The 26,691-nt window shown below is 33.5% G+C and overlaps 1 protein-coding gene across 1 annotated transcript; it reads right to left on the bottom strand.

The window, feature by feature from the left end:
• Window positions 1-13,855: 13,855 nt before the first annotated feature.
• LOC123682767 lies at window positions 13,856-20,495 on the bottom strand. Its single transcript, XM_045621551.1, has 6 exons — window positions 20,353-20,495; window positions 19,957-20,094; window positions 18,830-18,937; window positions 17,213-17,293; window positions 16,446-16,580; window positions 13,856-15,092 (listed from the first exon to the last, which is right to left on the bottom strand). Exons 1-6 carry the CDS (start codon window positions 20,448-20,450, stop codon window positions 14,963-14,965), a joined length of 690 nt encoding a protein of 229 aa, XP_045477507.1. The 5' UTR covers window positions 20,451-20,495; the 3' UTR covers window positions 13,856-14,962.
• Between the last annotated feature and the right edge of the window lie 6,196 nt (window positions 20,496-26,691).

Genomic DNA, 26,691 nt, shown 5'->3' with positions numbered 1-26,691 from the left:
GTGAATATGTGTTACATACTTATCGTCTCATAACATCCGCATCTATTCTTAATTCTGCTATTCCGTTTTTTTTTTCAACTTCAACACCATGTGTGAAAATTTGAGGGGCGTTGTAACCCTCCATGGCTAATTATCTTTTTAAATATGATTTTTTTTCGAAAAAATCATCCCACCTTTACTTTGGCTCTACTAATAAAAAAAATTGTTCAAGTGAATATGTTTTAAATCCTTACCGTCTTAATATTCGCATATATTCTTCTGCTTCTACTAGCCGCTGATTGAAGTCAGCCAGCCTTTGTAGAAGACTTCGCTTGTGATAAGCAGCAGAAGATGTTGTCCTCTGTGAAAATAATTGGGAATATATTTGAGATTAATATTAGGAATAGTCAGTAATACAAATATGTAGTTATCTGTTGAAAAAATTCCCGAAAAATGATCGAGTGAAAATATGTAACATTCTTACCGTCTTAACATCCTCATATACTCTTTCGCTTCGTTCATCCGCTGATTCAGAATAGCCAGCCTTTGTAAAAGAAGCCTTTGCTGGTTTTCTGAAGCAGAAGCATATTGCAACCTGTAAAAATATTTCGGCACATATTTTAGATAAATATTAAGAATAGCGAGAAATACTGATAATGTAATTATTAGACAGAAAATGCATGAAGTCTGGAGTAATCATGATGATACTATTTCATATCGAATATATAGGGCATTCCAGAATAAGTGGTGAATAAATCACCATTGCATTTTCGATTCGAAATATGGAGTCAAGTTGAAATTTTTTTTGTTATGGAAAATTTTTCGCGACAAACTAGAAGACTTTCAAAAGTGTCACACTCAACATTTGATGTATTTTCAATTATAATTTATGCGTAGGTACCTCGATATTTTCCAATTTTAATGAATCTCTGTGATGAAGATTTCGAATCGATTCGCATCCAATTAAAAACAAGTATTTTTTTTGTAAAAAATTTGATTTTCTAATTATACTAAATTGGCCAAATATCCATTTTTCTGGGATTTTGCATTTGATTGAATCTTAGATATTTTCCTTGTAATACAGAATGGGTCCTATTCATTGTTTCAGGAAACACTAGGAAAAAGTATAATTAGATATTACTGATCTCTAGAACTATTTACTATATAAGAAGTAATGACAAAAATATAATTTCAGCTCTATGGAAGTGGGTTCAATAATGAATCATCTAGTGAAATTTCAAATGATTTATTTCAAACTCAATATTAGACAAAAACCTGCTCTGAATTCAAAGCCGAAAAATAGGCATTTTCTAAATACATGCTCTGAAATTCATGAAACGGCCACAAGAAAGTCTTACCTACACCTATCTTTTAAAAATGTACCCTGTGTAGATTTCATATCCACACTAACAGGACCTGAGGCATTTGTAGAAGTTAATTTCATGTAGGCGCAGAAACCGAAGGCGTTAAAAATTTTCAAAAGTAAACTTGTGAGAAAAATAAAGCATTGTCCACATTCCTGAAAAGTTTTTTATATTATATTTTCAATTACTTTTTCCCATCCGCAGAATAGTAATTTACGTAACAAGACGAATAGACAAAATTCCAGGACGAGCGTAAGCGAGTCCTGGAAGTCTGTGAGTCCAAAAAAACCATTTTCGGGCGTGTTGCGTACAATATTTTTTCGGCAACCATGTAAAATAACACTATCGCTGCTGCTTTCCATATTTTATTGCGATTGCGATCAAAAAACATGCAAATTTTTGACAACTAATTTCATATGAACTGTCAGCCGTTATCTCGGTTGCTATGGATTCTATGATTCTTTTCCGGCCTAGTCCGGGAAGTACGTACTTTCCGGACTAGGCCGGGAAATGCTACTTTCTCAGAGAAAAAGCGTCCGGGAAGTGAGCACTTCCCGGACGGTTGCCGAAAAAATGTATTTTTTTTAATTTTTATTGATTTTGTATTTGAAATAAGAATAAATGCGATTTTAGTTTAATGAAAAATACACATCTCAGAGATTATCTTAAAATCAATTCACGTTGAAAATCTGTTGTATACAGCGATAGATTTTTCTTCTTCCGCATATTTGAATTTTTCTCTGTTACCAGGTCTTCTTCGACTTGATTTACGGTCTACCCCCCTGTTACGAGCTAAGAGATGCAAAAGTATACTCGAACAAAATCATTACTTGTTAAATTCCGGCTCCATTCAAATGTTTCGAAAATCAACGAAACTGCATTTGTCCTTCTGAATCAACACTTCAGATCGAAAACAATGGCTTATTAGTTTCATATTATAACAGAATATCAGAAAGGTGTGCGTTTGATCAGTGGCGTATCCTAGGGCGGAGGAAGAGTTACAAACGAAAAAAATGGTTATTTGTTCCTTTGCATTTACAGTCATTTTTTGAGATTCATTTTCGCCTGTTGAAGCTGTTGTATTTAAACGCAAAAAGCTTGAAGATTCGCCTGCATCAATTCCTTTTATCGAAGAAGTTTTCTAGAGAAGTTTGCTTACTCGTGATAAGATTTTGATTAGTTTTGGGATCAACAGACATTAAAAGTTGAGCAGCGAATATAATTTCACGCCATCCACCTCAAACTAATCAACAAAATATTCCAAATCTACCGACTTATCCTATAGTTGTGAGTGAAAATGTCAATGTAATGGAATTCAAAGTTCCGAGAAAGAGGTTCTTCGCGACAAAGAGCTAATGAGATATTATTTGTTCAGAAAATGAATTACCTCTATTTCTAAGACTCCTCACTGCAACCGCAGCTGAATCTGAGCCCGAAGATTGGTGAGGTTCTTCATGCGTTGAATGTGTGAGTTTATTCGTTGTGGGTTCTGGCAGGATACGACTCAATGCTCTCGGTGTGGAATGGGTGACTTTTAGGGTTTTTTTGCTTGAAGAACTTGGTGTGGAATGTGTGGGTGTGGTTTTTGAGCATGAAGATGTCGGTGTAGAATGGACGAGTGTTGTTCTTGAGCCTGAAGATGTTAGTGCGGAATGGGTGAATTTTGTTTCTGAAGATTTAGGTGTGGATTGGTTTTTTTTTTCTTGTGCCTGAAGATGATGGTGCTGGTTCTGGTGTGTAGGGCGTCTGTGGTACTGCTGAGGGGGGCGTGTTTGGTCCTGCTGAGGGGGGCGTGTGTGGTCCTGATGTTCTGGGCGTGACTGGGGATCCTGGTGATGCTTCTATGGATTGGGTTGTGGTTGTTGTTACTGATCGTGGTGTGACGGGCGTGACTGAAGATGCTGTTGAATTTATGAATACCTCTATGAGAATTTGCTCTGCTCTATGAGAATTTGCTCTGTCGTATTGACTACATATAATATAATTAATTGTTATACTTACGTAATGGCGAAGTTCCCACTGTAATACTGTAGTTCAGCCGAGACATTAAGGACTCGAAATCGTTCAGTACTATTTTTTCTTCCAGTGGTGCTTTCATAATTTCCACGTGGTGGAAAGAAGTCCATGTTGAACGAATATGCGGATAATTCTTCACCATTACCATCAACAGTTTTAAGTGATTAATGACGAACTCTCTAGATCTCTTCACCCTCACCGGACAAATAAACTGCCTATTTGGGGAGAAGGGCCTTATGATGGCCGTTATGTTAGGAGCTTTGTTCAATATATGTAGAATTTCTGCATAGTCCTTCCCTTCTTGAAATAACTGATATATGACCTCGATAATCACCTTCATGAAAATCCTCCCTCTAACCCTCGCATGAAGAAACTTGCCCACATGGTGCTCCAGCGTTTCTTCATTTTTGCACAGTTTGCATTCTTTCATCTTTATTATCTCTGTAAGAAAATATTTTATTAATGGACATTATAATTATAATCTATTGCCTGTAATGTATATTTTTAATAAATAATGTTGGCGATCGGTGAAATTATTTAAAATTATTAATATAGGATGGTACTCACAAAAGTAATTTTTCTAAATGGACAACGCTCGATTAGTTCTATCTCCTACAGCAGCTAAACGGAAAAGAATTGAAAATCTCTATTTAAACATCCTAGTCAATGTTTTGTTCATATTCTATGACTTCATTTTAAATATTTAGGCCATAGTATTTACAATAGTTGAAATTGTTGAAATGTATTCAATTCAATAGCGTTGAAATATTATTTTTTATATAGTCTGATAGTATATTTGTATGAATTACAATTCGGTTCACACGCAAGTGAGAAATAATATCGTAATTTAATTATTATTATTGTTTATGTTAATTCCCGTTCCAGTAGATGTTGCTGCCGCATATAATTGCTATGCTTTCATTTAAATTGGGACAAAATATTATTTTTTATATAGTCTGATAGTATATTTGTATTAAATTAAATTCGGTTTATATTTTAGACAATAAATAATACATACATCTGACTTTGTTTTCATGTCCTATTCCTCAGCCCTCCTGGTCAGTACGAAAGTTATATACCTATAATTTTCAATTTCAGTTTAAATCATTTTTCCATAATATTATATTAGTTTTAATTTTTACCTGATGCTTCCGACGTACTGGTTTGCTGGTCAACTCGCCGTCGTTTATTGCCATATCGACTTAACATGACGGGAGAATAGGCCCGTTCACTTCTAGGCTTCAGTTTGATGGCTTTCCTTATATCTCCGTCGGGATTTATCTCAAACTGAGCCAAAAGAAGTTCGAAATTAACAGATCCTAACTCGCGATCATTTAAGTGCAGCAAGTATGACTCGAAAGTATCGTACTGACTGGCCATTTCAAATATCAGATCGAAGTGCGTATTCGAAAAGTATTTGTATTTTTGTATAAGGGCCGAGGCGAAGGACTCCTGTTTTCCTCCTAAACTCTTCAGGACCGCCTTTACTTTATCATGCTTATTCAATTTGTTAAACATGGACTCCCGATCAATTTCTCCTTGTGTAATCAACTTATGTATGACTAGTATGAGTAGTCTTACATAAGTTTTCGGCCGATATTTGCACCTGAAAAACCTCGTCATATGGTACCCCATATCCTCATCCGTGGTGCATTCCAAGCAGATTCTTCTGGATGACATCTTCTGAATTCTGAAATGGTTCCATGTTAGACTTCTATATTTGTATTTATTTTTATATGACTCTTCCACTATTATCTATGAGCATGCTATCTTTCGTCCTCCTGTTCCTCCCTTTCTACCTGACCATAATCATGACAGTCAATACATGATGTATTATTACTATTTTTAGGTGTGAGGTTACAAGATTTTGAATTTTTTTTAAAAATCATAATAACGGAACCGATGAAAGGAGGATGATGAAATTTGTTTTATTGCAATTCGAATTGCTCGTAAAAAAAAATACACATCGGCCGGCGGTTGTTTATTTAGAAAGTAGCGTTTGCCGTACGGGTCGTCCGAGATGAGCCCGCCACATCCCCCTCTACATGTTGGACGTCATCTATGAACGCCTGTATTTCGTCAAGTGTAACTTCTGACTGCCCTATAAGTGTAGAGCTAGCGACACCTTCATGTGCAAAGGCACCTGGTTCCACCGTATGGGATGGCTCAGTCCGTGGTTTTTTCACGGGGGTGGAAACAACAAATGATGGCCGTCTTTTTGTTATAGGGGAGGGGGTTTCCCCGATAAGAATAGCCGTATTGGCTACTCCGTGCCAATGATGTTTATTCAGGTCTAGATATTGACCTGAATAAATGTCATACGCCAAGTAGTGACATTTGCTGTCTGCACTACCCTTGATCGAATTGTACAGTTCCATGAACATCTGACGCCTTGGCCCTGTGCAATTCTTATTCACGGTACTGATACATTTCCATACATATGAAGGATCCATATGATTTTGAAGGCATAAAGTTGCTAACGTAACCCTATCCTTATAGCGCATCATCTCCTTTGAAAAGAGCAAAATAATGGTTCGTGGTATTTTCCCGTCATGATTGATGTCATGGAGGAACTCCCTATATGTGGTGACCGCGCCAGACATGTTTCTAAAATAAATTTAAATGAATAAGTTTAATGTAACCTTCTCAATAAATTATATGTTTAATATTATATATGAATGCTATTATTATAGACACTTGCAGTTATGACAATAAATCTTTTCGTAATCGTAGACTTGCTTCCTGCTTTAGCAGGAATGTCTAGAACTGATCGGTTCTAGACGATAATCTAGTATCACAGATTATTTCTATTTGTTTAGCCTTGTCAGTCCAAAACCCGAAAAATTGTGAACATCTGAAAATGGCAATATTGAATAACAACTTGTACATAACAGCTAGAGAAAATTTGTTTGTGGTATATAATATTTGGTTTCATAAAACAAATTTTAATTTTTTTTTTTGAGTTCGATTCCAAACTTATTTCTCTGATCTTAAATTTAATTGAATTCTCACCTTCTAGCTTCTTTCGACCTTCGTATTGCCTGGTATCTTTAGTCTCACAAGCTTTCAAGTCTTTTCACAGGTACTTATGAATCTTCATAAGATGGAACCTCCATGATTACTTCTAAGCGGTCATTTGATCTGCAAAAAAATTATATCATTGTTAATTCGACAATAAGGGTAAAGGAAGGTATTTCTTGATCAATATAATATAAAACAAGTTGCATAGAAAACATAGTATTATTTTCGTCTAGGTCTAGAACTGAACGGTTCTAGACGTTAATCTAGTATCACAGATTATTTCTATTTGTTTAGCCTCGTCAGTCCAAAACCCGAAAAATTGTGAACATCTGAAAATGGCAATATTGAATGACAACTTGTACATAACAGCTAGAGAAAATTTGTTTGTGGTATATAATATTTGGTTTCATAAAAAAAATATTATTTTTTTTTTTTTTAGTTCGATTCCAAACTTTTTTTCTGATCTCAAATTAAATTGAATTCTCACCTCCTAGCTTCTTTCGACCTTCGTATTGCCTGGCTTTCTTTAGTCTCACAAGCTTAGAAGTCCTTTCTCGGTGGTTTACTGATGAATCTTCTTAAGACGGAACCTCCATGATCACTTCTAAGCGGTCATTTGATCTGCAAAAAAATTATATCATTGTTAATTCGACAATAAGGGTAAAGGAAGGTATTTCTTGATCAATATAATTATAAATCAAGTTGCATAGAAAACATACTATTATTTTCGTCTAGGTCTAGAACTGATCGATTCTAGACGTTAATCTAGTATCACAGATTATTTCTATTTGTTTAGCCTCGTCAGTCCAAAACCCGAAAAATTGTGAACATCTGAAAATGGCAATATTGAATAACAACTTGTACATAACAGCTAGAGAAAATTTGTTTGTGGTATATAATATTTGGTTTCGTAAAACAAATATTAATTTTTTTTTTTTTTAGTTCGATTCCAAACTTTTTTTTCTGATCTCAAATTAAATTGAATTCTCACCTTCTAGCTTCTTTCGACCTTCGTATTGCCTGGCTTTCTTTAGTCTCACAAGCTTAGAAGTTCTTTCTCGGTGGTTTACTGATGAATCTTCATAAGACGGAACCTCCATGATTACTTCTAAGCGGTCATTTGATCTGCAAAAAAATTATATCATTGTTAATTCGACAATAAGGGTAAAGGAAGGTATTTCTTGATCAATATAATTATAAATCAAGTTGCATAGAAAACATACTATTATTTTCGTCTAGGTCTAGAACTGCTCGGTTCTAGACGTTAATCTAGTATCACAGATTATTTCTATTTGTTTAGCCTCGTCAGTCCAAAACCCGAAAAATTGTGAACATCTGAAAATGGCAATATTGAATAACAACTTGTACATAACAGCTAGAGAAAATTTGTTGGTGGTATATAATATTTGGTTTCATAAAACAAATATTATTTTTTTTTTTTTTAGTTCGATTCCAAACTTTTTTTTCTGATCTCAAATTAAATTGAATTCTCACTTTCTAGCTTCTTTCGACCATCGTATTGCTTGGCTTTCTTTAGTCTCACAAGCTTTCAAGTCTTTTATTGGTGGTACTGATGAATCTTCATAAGACGGAACCTCCATGATTACTTCTAAGCGGTCATTTGATCTGCAAAAAAATTATATCATTGTTAATTCGAAAATAAGGGTAAAGGAAGGTATCTCTTGATCAATATAATTATAAAACAAGTTGCATAGAAAACATAGTATTATTTTCGTCTAGGTCTAGAACTGATCGGTTCTAGACGATAATCTAGTATCACAGGTTATTTCTATTTGTTTAACCTTGTCAGTCAAACTGTTTTTTCAAAATTATCTAACGTCTTGTTGGAGCAGAGAAATATACCTTTAAATTTTGAACGAAGCAACAATGATGTTTGGCACCAGAACATGATTCGGCTGTCGAATTTTCAACTGAATTCAGGGAACATCAATAAATAACTTGGACTAGAATGACGCCTACACAATATTGCATTGAATTTGTGAGTGTTGATTGAATTAATTTTCTAATTCGCTGTTTGCTGGAAGAACCCTAGTAATCATGCGATTTCAATCGAGGTAAGAAGCACTCTTGTTTGTAGTCATATCATAAATCATAAATCATAGTTGTTTTTCACTTCGCATATTATCAACCGGCTTTCTTTCAATGTGTTTTATACAGGACCGGCGTTAGGGGTGAAACAGTGAAGCGACCGTTACAGGTGTCTCCATTTGAGGGGCAGCAATTCGGTCTAGTTTGCTGACCGCCTTATCATATTTCATCCCTGATTCTCTTATACAACATTAGGTTGTTCCGCTCCGCTACGTTTGTCAACATCCCCTTGTAATAAAAATCCCCAAACCGCCTTTATTAAACCACCTCTGTATAATAAATAAAACATGGCAGCCCAACTAATATAAACAGAATTTCCTATTGCCCTCATTGATAGAGGGATAAAATCATAATGCATTTCATAAAGACTAAAAACAACCCTACATTTGCTTTTGAATTGTTTGGAAACAGATGTTTACACATTCAATATATGGAAAATTCTTACGATTTGCGTTCGAAACTAGTTATTGTTGATTGCCAAATGTTTTCATCGGAACACATGTTTGATTTCCCAATTAATTTTTGAAGCAATACTGAAACTTTGCAGGCCCTACCGCCCTTTATATCTTGTGGTATGAATAGCATAGGTATTAGGCAATCATTTTTCAATCGTACGTAGTGTCATGTGGAAGTTGGATTTTATGTTTACGAAATATAATGTGTATTGTAATTCGATATTTTTGACTTATGAATATGTTTTTTAAATTTGATGTTTTTTATTTTCCATATACAATATTTTGGATATACAATTTGCAGCATTTCTTTTTGAAAGACTCACTATGGTTTATGAAACCTTGAATCTTAATCAAAATTACAATAACAAAATTAAATAGTTTTTGTCGAAACTAAAAAATAACTGAAAAAAAAAACTAAAAAATATGTATTTGTTCTGATGTTTTATTTTATCCAAAAATTTGAAAACACTTGGTGTGATGTTATACAGTGTGAGTCTTTGACTTGTACATATATTTTAACAAAAGATTTCTGAGATCAAAAGACATTTTTCGTTTTTTCCTTTACCATTTTTTTTTTCGATTTTTTTTCACGTAGTATAGCGGCCTTTATAGAGTTGACTGGACTTTGATGGAATTCTATGTTCGGAAAAGATTTATATCATCAATAAAAAACTATATTTCGAGAGTCATTTCCTTCTATTCCATTCTGTTTGCGAGATATAACTAAAAATAAATTTTTTTATGGATATTCAACAGCCTGTAGCTTTTCAACCGAGGCGAATCGGACAAAATAGTAAAAGAAACAAGTGTTTCCTTTGACCTCAAGAATCTTCGGTTGAAATATATCTACAAGTCAGAGACTCAACCTGTATCTGTCTTAGGGATCGAGATAGAGGTATATAATATAATATACATTTTTCCGAATCAGGACAACGAGGAGAATATCGCATTAAATTTTTAACGATTAAAAGTGATACATCCTGTATATTGAAACATTCTTATATTCTTCATTCACTAGAATTTAATTTTTTTACGCAAATTGCAAAAATTCTTCATCGGAAGGAAAGGTTCTGATGTATTATCATCAGAGCAAGTGCTATTTTTTTTGTTGTGGTTATGAGTTACTTATTGATGCTTGCATGGGCGCCAAATAATTCTTTGCTTCAGGCGCCAAAAGTAATCACGCCGGCCCTGAGTGGGAATATAGAACTGTCATTTTATTTTCAATTTGAAATGAATATCCTTCAAGTAAAGATCGTTTCAAGTTAGAGAAAAATATGAAATTAGATAGAACAAACTTTCAGTTTCAAGTTAGAGTTTCTATTGTTTCTGAAAGCACCTAATATTGTATGATCGAATACTATACCCTCGGCTCAATTTTGAAGCCGATGCTCTATTCCAGAATGATTCATTAAATCATTTTCAAAATTCATGTTGCAGTTTAATGACTGGATATATTTAATGGACAAAATTCTACTTGTATCAAAAAATATGACTGAAAATTAAACTCGATTTTATAATTGTTTTATAATTTCTTCACTTTTTGAAATTTAAAATGAAATGTATTATATGATTTTGAATGCAGCTGTAGGCATAGACTGTATAGAGAATAATGTCCATATTATGTCTTATTCTTGTTTTACTATTCATTTTGATAAAGGTTGTTCTATATTTTAATTTTTATATGGTATTCATTTGAAAAATGTTGAATCACTATTATACAAAACGTAATGTATTTGACGAAATAATAATTAGAGAATGAAATTGTATCTTAATAAATAAATGCAAGAAATCACTCTCAGTTAATTCCAATTTCATTAGATGGCATACCGAATCATTTCATTTTTTGACAAATGAAATATGTATCAGTTGTCCTAAATTTGTTGTATTAACTGAATTTGAATGTAGCTGTAGGTATGAGAATAATAACCAGATTTATTATAATTTCTTCATTTTTTAAAACTTAAAATGAAATATATTAACTGAATTTGAATGTAGCTGTAGGTATAGAGAATAATAACCATATTTTGTCTTATTCTTGTTTTACCATTTATTTTAATAAAGATTGTTCTATATTTTAATTTTCATATGGTATTCATTTGGAAAATGTTGAATCACTGTTAGACAAAACGTAATGTATTTGACGAAATAAAAATTAGAGAATGAAATTGTTTCTTAATAAATACATGCAAAAAATCACTCTCATTTTTCCGATATCATTGGACGGAATACCGAATCAATCCATTTTTTGACAACTAAAATATGTATCAGTTGTCCCAAATTTTTTGTCTACTGAGGGGATCTCAGAACAGAACCCCTTGAATGAAAAGTTTTCATAACTTTTTTATTGCTGGTGTTATGAACATAAAATAAAAACATTTTGCAGGAACTTTTTTCAGTTGAATCTATTGGTGTGATCATTTGTTTTCATTGTAATTAGTTCTGAAGTTATAATACGTATTTTTTTTTTCAAATGCGAACCGAAAAAAATTCTGTAGCAAATAAAACTGCTTATTGATATAAATTTCTTATCAAATTATAAATCAACCAAGTACTTGTCGATGACAATCTGTAAGATAATAGAAATATTCGGTGGCCACCAAGACCTTCGGATTCAACACCGTTCGATTTTTTTCTAAAAGTGACCAGGGGTTATATACCTTGGAAGTGTCATCGGAGCCCATAAAAAATCATTGAATGGCTCCCCAGTAAAAATCATAATGATATAATGAAATAACAATTTTATCTAAAAGAAAAGATATTCTCAACAAGATATTTATTAAAAAAAAATTTAAAACATTATCACATCACAAAGATTAGGCCATAGAATTTTGCATAGGATGCACTGATAATTGATTAAGGATTGCACTGACAATTGCAAGTTAAGAGTTCTATAAAAAGGTTATCATTGATTACACAGGCCAACACACATTTTGGTGCCTGCGATTTTTTAACTGTTCCTGAGTAACTTTTGGATGCAGAATGTAAAAAAGTTCTCAGATTTTGTCTATCAGATCTAGTTTTTGAGATTTTTTAAAAAATTGTGTATATAATTCACGTTATAAGTGTTATAATATATAATATTACTATTGACAGTTAAAAAAAACAAAGACACATGGATTTAAGTATTTATTGCAAAAATTTAATTTACATAATTACATTAGTCACTAATCACATAAAAATTTTCTTTTATACGATTTTCTAGAATGGAGTTTACTAGGGCAGTCTCGCTGAAGGCTCCAGCAGTAGTCCGCCATCATGTGGCTATCCCATCGTCCTTGATAACGATCTTCCATAGTTTTAATATCCTGGTGGAATCTTTCCCCCTGTTCTTCACTACAATCACCTAAGTTTTCTGAAAAACGATCTAGGTGGCTGTGGAGGTAGTGAACTTTTATACTCATGTTACAGCCGAGAACATTAAAATTTGAAAGCATAGTTTCCACTAATTCTACGTAATTCTCTGCTTTATGATTGGCAAGAAAATTTTGTACTACTTGAACAAATGAACGCCAAGCGTTAGATTCAGTCTCGTTCATTGATGTAGTGAATTGTGGATCTTTAACAAGTTGCCTTATTTGAGGACCATCAAATATACCAGCTTTTAGTTTTTCCGTGCTAATGCCAGGAAATTTACGTGACAAATACCCAAAACAATTTCCATCTCGATTTAAGGCCTTCACAGATTGCTTCATTAGGCCTAGCTTGATATGCAAGGGCGGAAGTAAGATTTTTTCTCTTGAAACCAAAGGTTCGTTGATCACGTTTTGTATTCCTTGAATCATGACATCTCTTGAAGGCCAATTTTTGTTAACCCAGTGCTCATTTTTAGCTCTGCTGTCCCAAAAGCACAAAAAACAAGGATATTTTGTATAACCACTCTGCTGTCCAAGGAGAAGTTAACATTTTTAAATCAACACAAAATGACCACTGATGTTCTTCGTATTTAATTTTTCTCAAAACTAATGCTATTGTTTCATATTCTTCCTTCATGGTAGTAGAATGTCCAATAGGAATTGAGCCATATTTGTTACCGTTATGTAAAAGAACAAAATAATTATTTTGTCACGTTCTTCAAGTAACTCAATTCAATGGAATAGTTACTGGAGCAATATCATTACGGTGCAGGCCAATGTTTCTTCATACAGTACCACCTTCCGGGGCATATGATGTCCAAACATTCGGAATGGCATTTGAGGATGCATGACCAGGATGAAACCAATATTTAGAATCGAGGTGGATGAATTTTAGTGACTTTCGAGTAGTAGCTTCAACCCTTATGTAATAATAGCAACCACTACCATAAAGAGGAAACATGTGTCAAGTGAAGTATCGTTTTTTTTTTTCGTAGATCTAATGATTGTTGTAACCAAAACTCCATTTTTTTACTATACAGGTTATTCAAATCTTTGGAAGAAATAATAGAAAAAAGTTATCGCAGTCATCATATTATGAAGTTAAACGAATTGTTTTCGGTGATCTACTTCAGTTTGTAATTGAGTTAATTGGTATAAATCAAAGGGAATCCATTTTTAATAATTATTAATTTTTATCTATCCAGATAGCCCAGAGGGCGTTGGGGAGGCCCTTGTTAACTCAATTAGTCATAATTTCCTGAACTAATTAAATATGAACTTGTTAAGGGGTGTTGGAAAACTTTAGTAATTGTGACTGTGATTTCAAATTTCAGAAACATGCGTAATACTTTATGGAGGTTTTTTGAGTTTGCAAAAACATTCTTAACAACCTCTGTACAGTGAAAAAACTAAATTTTTTGTTACCAATGCACACACGGATAGCTCACACTACATAGGAGATAAACCTACAATTTGGTCAAAATCCCAAAATTTTTTCCACTCGATTCTAATGATCTGAAGGCAGGCTATTGTTGTACAATTTGTTTGATTCCTAAGATATTGCACATACATCCTCTTAAATGCCACACCTTATACAATATCGAGAAAAGTACCACTAATAGATGATTTCTGTATTTCAAAAGCATACAATTCGAATTAGCTCAATTTTTGGCAGAAAGTGATAGAGGCAGGGCCGTCGTCAGGACCGGCAAACCGGACATTTTTCCGGGGCGCCAAATTTTAGGGACGCAGTCAGTTAATGAAGCAAGAAATAAATTTTTGAGACAAATATAATTTCTTAGTGAAAAATCCACTCTTTGTAGAAGTGAAATAATAAAATTAGGTGCTCTCAACTATAGTTATAAAATACAAATAGGTACTATTCAGGCACTTCCTTCAATTACCTTTTTTCACTATAGACTTATAGTTCGTCGTACTTTTAAAAAAATTTAGGACATTTTTCGATGAAGTCGACAAAACAACCTTTGATAAATTTGATAGGGTGATTTTAAGTTGAAAAATATAATTTCATGTGAAATTGAAAAGATGCCTGAGGGAAATACAGAGGCTACTACAAAGAAAATTCAGATAAATTAAGAAAAGCAGGGCGGCAAAATTTTATTTTGCCGGGTCGCCAAAATGTTTGGCGGCGGACCTGGATAGAGGAAGAACAATTCCCTCTTAGAAATTCCCCTCTGAATATGATCGTTAATATATTTTAGTTAGGTTATTCTGATGTTGATAACATAGTGAATTAATAACAAAATAATTGAGACGGATGAGGAAATAACCTTCACTATTTGATAGGGCTTTTTGATATGAACCTTTATGTCTAGAATTGAAATTCTTGATTTATTTTCAGCTATTTCCTCAGGATCATTTAATCGTTACTATTAGATTAGGTAGTTCACTTTTATTGTTCTGCAAGAATATGAATAATGTTCTTCCGATACAGATTTGAACTGCCCGTCTTAAGATATTGTAATTTTTTATTTCTGATCTCGTTTCTGATAGGTCGCGTAATCGCATGAGCGAGTTCAAGCGTCAACTATACTTTCGTTTGTACTTATTCGGTTTTACAATGACTCAGGTCGTCTACATTTTATGAGTTATTATCATCGAATTAATGGTACTTTTTCGACATAGTGTATAATTTAATTTCTCAACCCACCATATTTCTTGTAAAAATCGGGGGATCGAGTCCATTTAGGTAACTATACAGAATGAAACCGATCCCCATTAGTGGAAGAAATACGACGAGTATCATCGAAATGGTATTGAACACCAATCGCCTGAAACAAAAACAGATTATTAGTAAAGAAAAAAAAGTATAAATTTCAGAAATTTCTGTGAAACAATTAAAGTTTCAAATGACAATTGTTTTGTGTCAAACCATAATTATCCCGAAAGCCAATTTGTTATTTGATAATAATAATAATAATAATGATAAAGGCTTTTATTCTGCAAACAAAATACATATTCTCTCCCAGAATATGGGCAAGATCCAGTGCATTCAGGCTGAATGCAATAAGCGAAAGATCTTGAATAAAAAAAATGTCCGATTTTATCATGTGAATTTTAGATAGGAATTTTCTCGAATGATTCAATGAATTCAACTTTTAATTTAACATTTAATTTCATTTCACCATGACTTTATTGCCTTTGAATGGTGAAATTGAATTATTTGGTGTACAACTTTTGCATCTGCCGTTTTGCAATAGATAGCTGTAGTGGTGAGTAGTAGTCGAAATAAATAGATCGTAGATGTCATACAATACGCTCAGGTATTTGTAAACATAACGCTATCGAAATATTAGTCGATTTGTACCTCCATCATTAAGTTATTATCGATTAAACATGTCAGCTTACGAGCGAAATCTCGTCATTTACGGGAGGTTTTAATTTTCTGCTTCAATATGAAGAAATCTGAGGCTGATGCTCATCGAATACTCTCAAATACCTATGGTTAGGCCGCTTTTAGCGGAAGAACGTGCCGAGAGTGATTTCAACGCTTCAAGAACGGCAATTTAGACGTCGAAGACCGGTATGGCGGTGGAAGAGAGAAGGTTTTCGAAGATACAGAATTGGAAGCATTACTCGATCAATATCAAACATGTCAAACGTAACAAAATATGGCAGGATCCTTGGGAGTGACGCAACATGCCATTTCAAAAGGACTGAAAGTAAGGGGAATGAACAGAGAAAAGGAAATTGAGTGCCGTACGAGTTGAAGCCGAGAGATGTTGAACGGCGTTTGTTAGCTTGTGAACAGCTGTATGCAAAACAAAGACGAAAGGGATTTGTGCATCACATTATGACTGGAGATGAAAAATGGTCTTATAACGAAAATCCCAAGCGCAGAAAATCATGGGGATATCCCGGCTATGCTTCCATGTCGACAGCCAAACTGAATATTTAGGTCGTGCTCAGTATTTGGTGGGATCAGCTCAGAGTAGTAGTATTAGGAGTTGTTAAACCCGAAAAATTGTGAACATCTGAAAATGGCAATGTTGAATAACAACTTGTACATAACAGCTAGAGAAAATTTGTTTGTGGTATATAATATTTGGTTGCATAAAAAAATGGTTTTTTTTAGTTCGATTCCAAACTTTTTTCTCTGATCTTAAATTTAAATGAATTCTCACCTTCTAGCTTGTTTCGACCTTCGTATTGCCAGTCTTTCTCTATTAGTCTCACAAGCTTTCAAGTCCTTTATCGGTGGTACTGATGAATATTCATCAGACGGAACCTCGATGATTACTTCTAGACGGGCATTTGATCTGCAAAATAATTATATCATTGCTAATAAAGGATTAATCTAACTCGGAAGATTCAGGTATTTCTTGATCAATATAATCATAAAACAAGTTGCATAGAATACATATTATTATTTTCGTCCATAACGTGGTATCAGAATTACGATACGAGAATTGTTTCATCTAATAAGAGTTGAAAATTGTCACACACGATCAAGTAGAAATGAGTCCTCAAAATTTAGATCATCCTGACCTTGGCAGGTGACCGTTTTAAAAGATGTATAAAATTGAGTTTCATGTTTGAGGGCCATTTTATTTTTAGAATTATCCAAGGAATCTCTAATTTCCCTTCGTAACTTCCAGTATAAGATGAGAACAATCGAATTGGTAATAAAAACAATTATTTCGTGTAATTTCAAACTTCGTTATCACACTTCTTCTTTTAACATTATAGATATGAGTAAACAATGTCGTCAAAAGATTTTTTTTCGGATACACCCCTCAAGAAAAAAAAAAAGATCTACGCCCTTGGGTTAATGCTCGTGTATTAATAACCTGAATTACATGATCCTTGCATAATACACTTTCACAGAAGAATCAGTATCGAATAAAATCAAATGCATAATGAGCGAAAAATTATAAAAAAAATTCCTTACCCCTTTCTGTTGTAATCAATATCCACGAGGTTCTGTCTGTGTAGACTGACCTGCACCTGATGGCTCAAATAAGATGCGGATCTGTGAAAAAGAAGTTGTTTATTATTTTCCGAATACAATGAAGATGAAAATATCTTTATACACTCACGTGCAAAAAAAGCGCAACAAGTTTTCTTATTTTTAGCTCAATTTTTTCTTTCATAGAACTGAGGATAAAATTTTCAATCTCAACTTGCGTATTAAATATTTCGTTAGATGCTGGCTCATTAGTCACTATACAGGGTTGTTAATCCCTAATTTTGAAATATCCTGTGAAATGATTTCGTGGTCAAATATTCTCAAATTGCCAATTCTCATCAGTGGCCATTCCTTCTCAACATTTCATTTTTAGATTCATGACATTAAGTGCACTAAATCATTTTGAAGGGATGAATAAACAGCTTACCCAATTTAAAGAAATGAAGAAATTTTTACGATATGGCTTTGCTCAATGTGCCATAATGTGAGTTCGAAAGCTCAGTCTACCAATGAGAAGTCAACAAATTTTGTCCAATTATATTGATAATCAATCAGTTCAAAATTAATGCAAACTTATTGGATTGAAGTAAATGTGGAATAATAAAAAGGAACGGATTATACAAAATTAAATTTGTATATTATTTTAATTTTTGAAATTAATAATTTATCTACAGTTTACCGGAAAAGTTTTGAAAATTGAGCTAATAATAAAAAAAATAAGAGACTTCAAATGTTACCAAATATTAACTGGATGCGTTATTTTGCACCTGAGTGTAAAGAGGAAATTTCTGCGATAATTTCAAAGAGAAATAATAGCAGCAAATTGAAAGGGTAAAAGAAGTAGATACCCATATTTGTTATTTATATACAGAAGTAGGTGTAAAATACTGATAGTTCTAATGAATATGACTCCTACAGTTACAGTGTTACAGTAGAAAATAACCGTTATATTATATCGGTAATACCAAAATGATTGAAGATAATTCGATGCGACTCAAAACAGATATTGAAAACAATGGTGGTCATTTCGAAGAACTGCTTTAATTTGATTTCTATTCAATTGAAATTCCGTTGATTTTCAAATATTTCTTCATTTATAGAAAATAAATTAAAATATTATGGGCCTATTTTATCCAAGAAGGTGATGTTGAAAGCTTCAGACCATTTCTGAAGAATAATTCAAAGGAATTTAAATTTCCTGCAAAACCTTGCGAAATAGTCAGAGGCTTATTTGAAACATGCGAGAAATATTAAAAGTTCATTTTCAACGAGAAGATTGGCTGTTTTAAATTGCATAAAAAAACTCCATTCATTTTGGACTAACTGTAAGAAAAAGCTTTTTCTTCTATCAACACCCTGTATCTCGGAAGCTTTTTCTTCTATCAACACCCTGTATCTCGGAACTGTAAAGGGCTTTTGTACATTTCAAAAAGTAAACTGTTAAAATTTGAGGAGAGGTTTGACATTTTTTTCTCCGAATGATTCCAATACAATTTCGATATACTTATAAATTGTTTTCAAACAAATCAATCCATCTATATCTTGGATTGACTTTACAAAAAAAAAAAATTATCGAGTGAAAATATGTTACATTCTTACCGTCTTAACATCCTCATATACTCTTCCGCTTCAGTTATCCGCTGATTCAGAACAGCCAGCCTTTGAAGAAGCCTTCGCTGGTTTTCTGAACCAGAAGCATATTGCAACCTGTAAAAATATTTCGGCATATATTTTAGACAAATATTAGGAAAAGCGAGAAATACTGATAATGTAATTATTAGACAGAAAATGCATGAAGTCTGGAGTAATCATGATGAAATTATTTTATATCGAATATACAGGACGTTCCAGAATCAATGGTGAATCATAACATTTCTGACTGAACATTTTGGGTCAAGTTGACAAATTTTTCTTACTGAAAATAAGACCTTCAAAAGTCAGACGCTCAAGATTTAATGTATTTTTAATTATACTTTATAGGTAGAAACCTTGAAATTTTTCAATTTTGATGAATCTGTATGATGAAGTTTTCGAATCGATTTGCATCCTTGTATCCAATAAAAAAAAAGAGAAGAGTACTTTTTGTAGTGGAAAATTATTGAATTTTCAAAATATGTGTTATTGAATTATCGATTATTATTTCGATTTTATTATTATTATTTGATAATAATTATAAGAATAATAATAATAAAGTTCATTTGTCCAAACATGAGATACACCCAATTATAAGACCAAAATATTATATAGAACAAAGTTGATATCACCAACTAATATTAAACAAAAATTCATAGAAGGTAACAAAAATGAAAACTCACCAACTGATGTAACAAAATCAAATTTACAAAATTAAACGCAGATTCAAAGAGTACAACAAAAATTAAGTGCAGAAATATTTGGATTGAATGAGTTCATCCATATTGAAGCAACTCAATCGAATGAATGATTGAGAGCATATCTACCTAGCATATTATGTAGAGTTTTTTAACCAGATGGAATGAAAACAATATCTTTTATCCACATAATATTCTGTTTTTCAGCGGTTTAATATTCATAGCGAATTTTTCTTTCAAAAGTACTCGATCAATGCAATCTTAGGATGCCGATATGCCATTATAAGACCCTTGATAGACTGAATTGTTAAACGATTTTCGATGGAGTAAAAACATTTCTGAAATATATATTTCCTATCCTAGACGAAAATTTTCAAATTCAGTTTTTTTTCTTACCTCATTCCATTTGTATCAATTGTTCTCCTTGTTTTATTAGCAACTAAATTAACACTACGATTCAGTGAAATATTAGTTCTATTTTGCATCGGTAAATCTAACCTCGAACAAGAAGCATATCTAGTTCTTCTTGAAGGCCTACAAAAATATAAATGCACATTATAATATGATAATTCAATTACTTACTTTCAATTTTTTTTTGTTTACCACTGTATATAAAAAAAATAAATGAGGTCGGCATCTCAACAGTTATGCTCCTGAAGAATCAAAATACCATTTTAAAAAAATTTATAAAATCGGTCAAATCGTTCAAGAGAAAATGAACTAGAATCTGCGTTGAGATTTTGTCCGTTACTCTAATTTTGCCGGTGTGTATAATTCAGATTTCATTCTTACCTCATTCCATTTCCTACATTACTAATTGCTGTCCTGGTATTATTAGCAGATAACATATTTACGCCACGATTTAGTGAAATATTATTTCTATTTTGCATTGATAACTCAATCCTTGAACTTGGAGCAGATCTTGATCTTCTGGCAGGCCTATAAAAATATAAGTACACATAGTAATATGATCATTCAAGAATAATGAACACAATACAATTTAAATTTTGTTCTTACCTTCCTCCATTTCTTACATGACCAATATTTATTCTCATTGTATTATAAGCTGATATATTCACTCCACCATTCAGTGAAATATTATTTATATTTTGTTGCGGTAACACAATCCTTGAAATCGGAACAGATCTAGTTCTTCTCAAAGTTCTACAAAAATATAAATGATAATTATAATTACATGATATCGAATACATACAATGTTTAGATACTCATTCATGAAAGGAATATTTGATGTTTCATTTATTTCGTGGTATTAATTTTTATTTCTATAAAAAGTTATTCAAAAAAGTGGCTTAATTGTTCGAAAATTTTGACTACAGTAGAGATAATAAAAACTCACCTGTGGACTTCCGTTATTCTTACACTATTGCTCATTTTGATTACAAGTACGTATAGAAGTACGAAATTCACAAAATATGTGGACTCGAAGAAGAATTTTCGAAAAATGTTTGATGGAGCTCTCTTGTAATATTTATATAGACAATTTGTGCTGAATATTTAAAATTTTGGTTTCCCTTCAACTAAAAATCATTTTTATTGAACTTTCTTGGCATTGTTCTTTCAAAAACCAGGTACCTACTTATTTCTTAGACGTCAGACCCCAAATTTACGTTCTGAGAACCTTTAGTTAGGTTGATACCTACTATCCAAAAATGATAACAGAAAACCTTTCTATAAGTTCGAAAATAAAGAAAATACCATTTCTGAATCATCATCAGAATAAAGGAATATTCATAGGAGAGATTTACAATCTGAAAACCTTTATGTTACAAACTATCTACTTCTTTTCGGAATTAGTAGTGTGTCATTGAACATTTCTGTGTTTCTTCAAATTTTTGTAGTTGAAATGTCATATCTTCAAAATCTGATGATGAATTTTGTTTATTTATGGTGGGTTTATGCACCGTTCCTAAGAACTAAGGACTAAGACTAAACCTTAGAACTAAGAATTGAACACTAATAAATCAATGAGGTCGTTTATGCCTTATACCTAAGGACTAAGAACTAACCTCAGAGGAAAGAAAAGAAAGAGGTGCCTTATAGCATTTGTTGACATCGCTATAACATTTTTGTTTACAAACACTTATAATGTACTGCGTTGCCATTCTGAGGAAGAAGTAATCTTTTCTCCGTTCTGTGGCATAGATGTTTTGCGAATATTCTGAGGATTTGGCAACACGGTTCTGTTGTTGTTATTGCAAGTGTCAACTAGAGGTGCGTTAAGGGGTAACTGTTCATTTTAGTTTCACGTTTGTAATCGGCGTTATTTCATACAAAGTTTGTGAATTTTAAGTTACATATTGTTAATTTTAATCATGGTAAATACTCGAAAAATATGTATAGTGTGTAAAACATCGGAAATGAAAACCTAACCTATCATAGGTTAGTTCACGTTTTGAGTCCATAGGCGTAGAATATATCTCGTCTATGGCGTAGTATTTGTGAGATATCGAAAACTTAATTCAACATTTGTAGGTTTCCTTCAAATAGAGAATTAGCAAAATATTGTGCCACGTATTAATATTGCAAATGAACAATTTGCCGAAATATGCATATGTTTGTTCCGAACATTTCAGCACCGAAAACTTAATAAGAGGCAGTAAGAGAACCATTGACTACGCCACTGAAATGTTTACCGCCCCTCTAGTTGTCAATTTTGCAGATTTATTGTTGTCCTATCTCACTTTATCATCATGCTGTTGCAAATGATTACAATACAACGCTATTTACTTCTAAGGGCACCTCTATCTTTTCTTTCCTCTGAGGATCATTGGTCCGTACTTCTTCAAAAACGATGATGGCCAGAACGTTACAGTCAATGGTGATCGGAATAGAGCCATGATTACTAACTTTTTCATTCCTGAATGGAACAACCATCATGTCCAGGAGCTGTCGTTCCAACAAAACGGCCCAACATGTCACATAGCTCGTGCCACAATCGATTTATTGAAAGACACGTTTGGTGACCGCCTAATTTCACTTTCTGGACCTGTGACTTGGCCTCCAAGATCTTGTGATTTAACACCGCTAGACTACTTTCTGTGGGGCTATGTAAAGTCATTGGTCTATGCGTATAAGCCACAAACCCTTGACAATATTCGCCGTGTTATTGCCGATATACGGCCACAAATGTTGAAAAAAGTCATCGAAAATTGGACGTCCAGATTGGACTACATCCGAGCCAGCCGTGGCGGTCATATGCCAGAAATCATATTTAAAATGTAATGCCACAAGATTATCTTGCGGATAAATAAAATTTATGTCAATCGAATAATCCATCGTTGTTTTATCGCAATTTAAAGTTCTATAGCTCTAAAAAAAACACCCTTCACTACCCAAATGGTCATTTCTAGTGGTAGAAAATTTCAGATGACCTCATACTCTCATATTACGGTTATTCGATACCACGTTATCTTTCAATACTCTGGAAAAATTCGGTCATTTTCCACATTTGATCTCTTCAATTCCATTTCCCAGATATCAGGAAAAAACAACAAGAAAATTCCCTTGTTGTTTATTTTTACTTTTCAAAATACGAAAAAACGTGAATACCGATCGTTGACAGGATTTATATTTCTACTGTGTGTTGGATCCTACCAAAAATAGGGGTTATTTTGATGTCGAATCGAGGTTACTTGTTTGACTTTAGGATTTTATCGGGAAATGGCTTACTCATCGCTGGTTGCTATAATCTCAGGAGAAAGGAAATTCAAAACAAATTTTTGTCATAACATTCTATCCATCTTATTCATTCTGATATGGGAAACATTTCTTACAGACCTAATTCAATAGGAATAGCTAAAATTGACAAAATGGTGAATGTTCCGGTTTAGAAGTGAATGTGCAGCATAATTTCGAGGAAGCCTGCTCCAACATATTTGTACCTTATATAGTTTGCTTTGTTACATGCCTACAGCAACCTCTTTACGTTTTCATCAAACATAAGACATTTAATATTCGCTATCAATGTCCGATTGATACTTTACCATCTTTTTCCGGCGTGTACGTATTTGTTTTTTTATGGATTATTCCATTTTTTTCAAGGAGCTTCTCAAATTCACTGCTACAGTACTCTGATCCATTATAAGCAGTAGTATCTTTTGTTGCACTTTAAACTTTCCAAGGAAAGACCTAAGAACTCTTTCAATATTTAGCAAGGATTCACCCCCTGAAAACTTTCACCCTCATTCAGAAAAATCTTATCTTCATTATATCAATAAATCATTCAATACTCAAAATATTTTTCGAATATATTCTCTGGAATCGTCACGTATTTTATTCTCTTTCTGACTATTTTGTCATCCCTTTGGGATCATGAGAAACAAATATCAATACCAAATTGAGATTGTGACAGGTACAATATATGCAAAGGAATTGTCGTGTGCTAAGCTTCCCAGAATTTCAATGATATTTATGCAATATCTGATATAGTCCATTCAGGAATTATTGACATCGAAGTAGGCCTTTAACGTCTAGTCGCGGCTTCATTTCTGGTAACAAAAATATCACTAAAATTGTTGTGGTTCATTATAGAAATAATCAGTACTTATATATTGTTTTCATCATTTTTGTATCAGAGAGATCCCAAATTTTCGAAATTACGAAGGGACGCATATAGTCATGATTTCATAAACTGGAATTCAGGTTCTAATTACAGTTATGTTTTCTTTGAAGGTGCTATTGCTATTTGCTAGTGCATGTAAAGGGTGTTGTTTTTCGAGGTATATAACTTTAAGTTGGCATTTCTGTTCAAGATGGCGACCGATTTAACAGCTGTCAAGTGATTTATTCTCAGTTTGGTTTGGCAATTCATCGTAGATAGACTCACGCCTGAACAACGCTTGCGAATAGTGCAATTTTATTTCGAAAATAATGGTTCTGTGCGGAATACGTATCGCGCACTATGTCCATTTTATTTTGTTTAGTGATGAAGCGCACTTCTGGTTGAATGGCTACGTCAACAAACAAAACTGCCGCATTTGGAGTGAAGCTAATCCTCAAGTGTATGTCGAAACACCGTTACATCCAGAAAAACTGACTGTTTGGTACGCTTTATGGGCTGGTGTAATCATTGGTTCGTACTTCCTCAAAAACGATTATGGCCAGAACGTTACAGTCAATGGTGATCGGTATAGAGCCATGATTACTATCTTTTTCAGTCCTGAATTGAACAAGCATGATTTCCAGGAGCTGTGGTTCGAACTAGACGGCGCAACATGTCACACAGCTCATGCCACAATCGATTCATTGAAATACACGTTTGGTGACCGCCTTAATTCACGTTTTGGACCTGTGAATTGGCCTCCAAGATCTTGTGATTTAACACCGCTAGACTACTTTCTGTGGGGCTATGTAAAGTCATTGGTCTATGCGGATAAGCCACAAACCCTTGACCATTTGGAAGACAACATTCGCCGTGTTATTGCCGATATACGGCCACAAATGTTGGAAAAATTCATCGAAAATTGGACAACATCCGAGCTAGCCGTGGCGGTCGTATGCCACAAATCATATTTGAAATGTAATGCCACAAGATTATCTTGCGGATAAATAAAATTCATGTCAATCGAATAATCCATCGTTGTTTTATTGCAATTTAAAGTTCTATAGCTCTAAAAAACACCCTTTATTAACGTGCTTCAACTCAAGGGCGATGCAAATCTTGGTGTTAATTTCGAAGTTTAGAACTATTTATGAACGATAATACTTTAATCTAGGGATAATATTGTAGCAAAACACGTTTCCTCCTGTTGATACTGCAGATTATTCCCATTTTTAATACCACAAATTATTCGACAAACGGAACATTTTCTGCTTGAAATTAGAATTCCTCAAACAGAATTATTCAGTAATCCCTTGCATTGAGCTCTGTTCCATTCGAATTCCCAACTTTTTATGCAGCGCCCACGGAAGCGACCCTATTCTCGATCCTTGAATAGCAACGAAAAAGGTTTTCACCCTAAAATTGCACATTCTGAATACGTTCAGGATATCAACTTACCACCTCTGGATAACATGGCACGTCAAGAACCACTTTTGAAGTACACATACGAAAATTTTACACGTGTTCCTCGACACATATATACTTCTGAAGGTTACCCATCTAACGGTTTCAGCATCCTGAAGAGCGGTAAAAAGCACCGAAGGGATTAGGTTAAAACCACATCTGACTCTGCTTATTCTCCGTTGGATTACCATGAAGTCGGGCGAGGCGGAAATAGAGAGAGAGAATTGTAAAAACGATGGGAAGATTAGATCTCTTTGAAGTCTAATTTCAAGAAGTTTCACTATGTCTTACTTGACAGGAGATCGCGAATATTTCAGAATGAATGCTAAAGTAGCGAGAAATGAACTCGATTCATTTATTTGTTCAAGACGTTTGATATTTATTTATTCATTCACTTCGACTGTCTTAACAGGTAATGTAAAGTTTGATTTTTCCGGTGGATCAAGTAAATACAGGGTATTGCACGAATAACTGTCCCAAAACTGTTGTCTAGTGAGGGGATCTCATAAACCCTTTGAGTTAGAAAAAAATTAGTATTTTCGGCATCGATTTTGAGATACTGGCAACCGCAGTCTTATAAATTCAAGTTCTCATAAGTTCTTCGGTGCTATAAACATGAAACAAAAAAATTCAACAGGCCCTTTTTTCAGTCTAATCCATGATTGTAATCATTTGTCATCCTCTGCTAGCAAAGCTAAGACGGAAGGGATTTCGGTATCGCATTGTGACTGGAGACGAAAAATGGGTTCATTACGATAATACCAAGTGCGAAAAATTATGGGTATATCCCGGCAATGCTTCCTCGTAATCGACCAAACCGAATATTTAAGATGCCAAGGATATGCTCAGTATTTGGTGGGACCACCTCGGCGTAATGTATTATGAGTTGTTAAAAACGACGAAAACAATCACAGGCAATCGTTATCGAATGTAATTAATGCGTTTGAGCATGGGAAAACAAACGGCCGCAATACAACGAGAGAAATGATAAAGTGCATGAAAATGATCGACCCCATGTTGCGAAAGTGATCAACACATATGTACTTGGAAATGTTGAAATATGAAGTCGTATCCCACACGCCGAATTCTCCAGACGTTGCTCCCTC

The sequence above is a fragment of the Harmonia axyridis genome, chromosome 6, assembly GCF_914767665.1.
Source record: "Harmonia axyridis chromosome 6, icHarAxyr1.1, whole genome shotgun sequence".
NCBI classification, from domain to species: Eukaryota; Metazoa; Arthropoda; class Insecta; order Coleoptera; family Coccinellidae; genus Harmonia; species Harmonia axyridis.
Note: the sequence above shows the minus strand (reverse complement) of the source record. Positions and strands in the feature narration are given on the sequence as shown.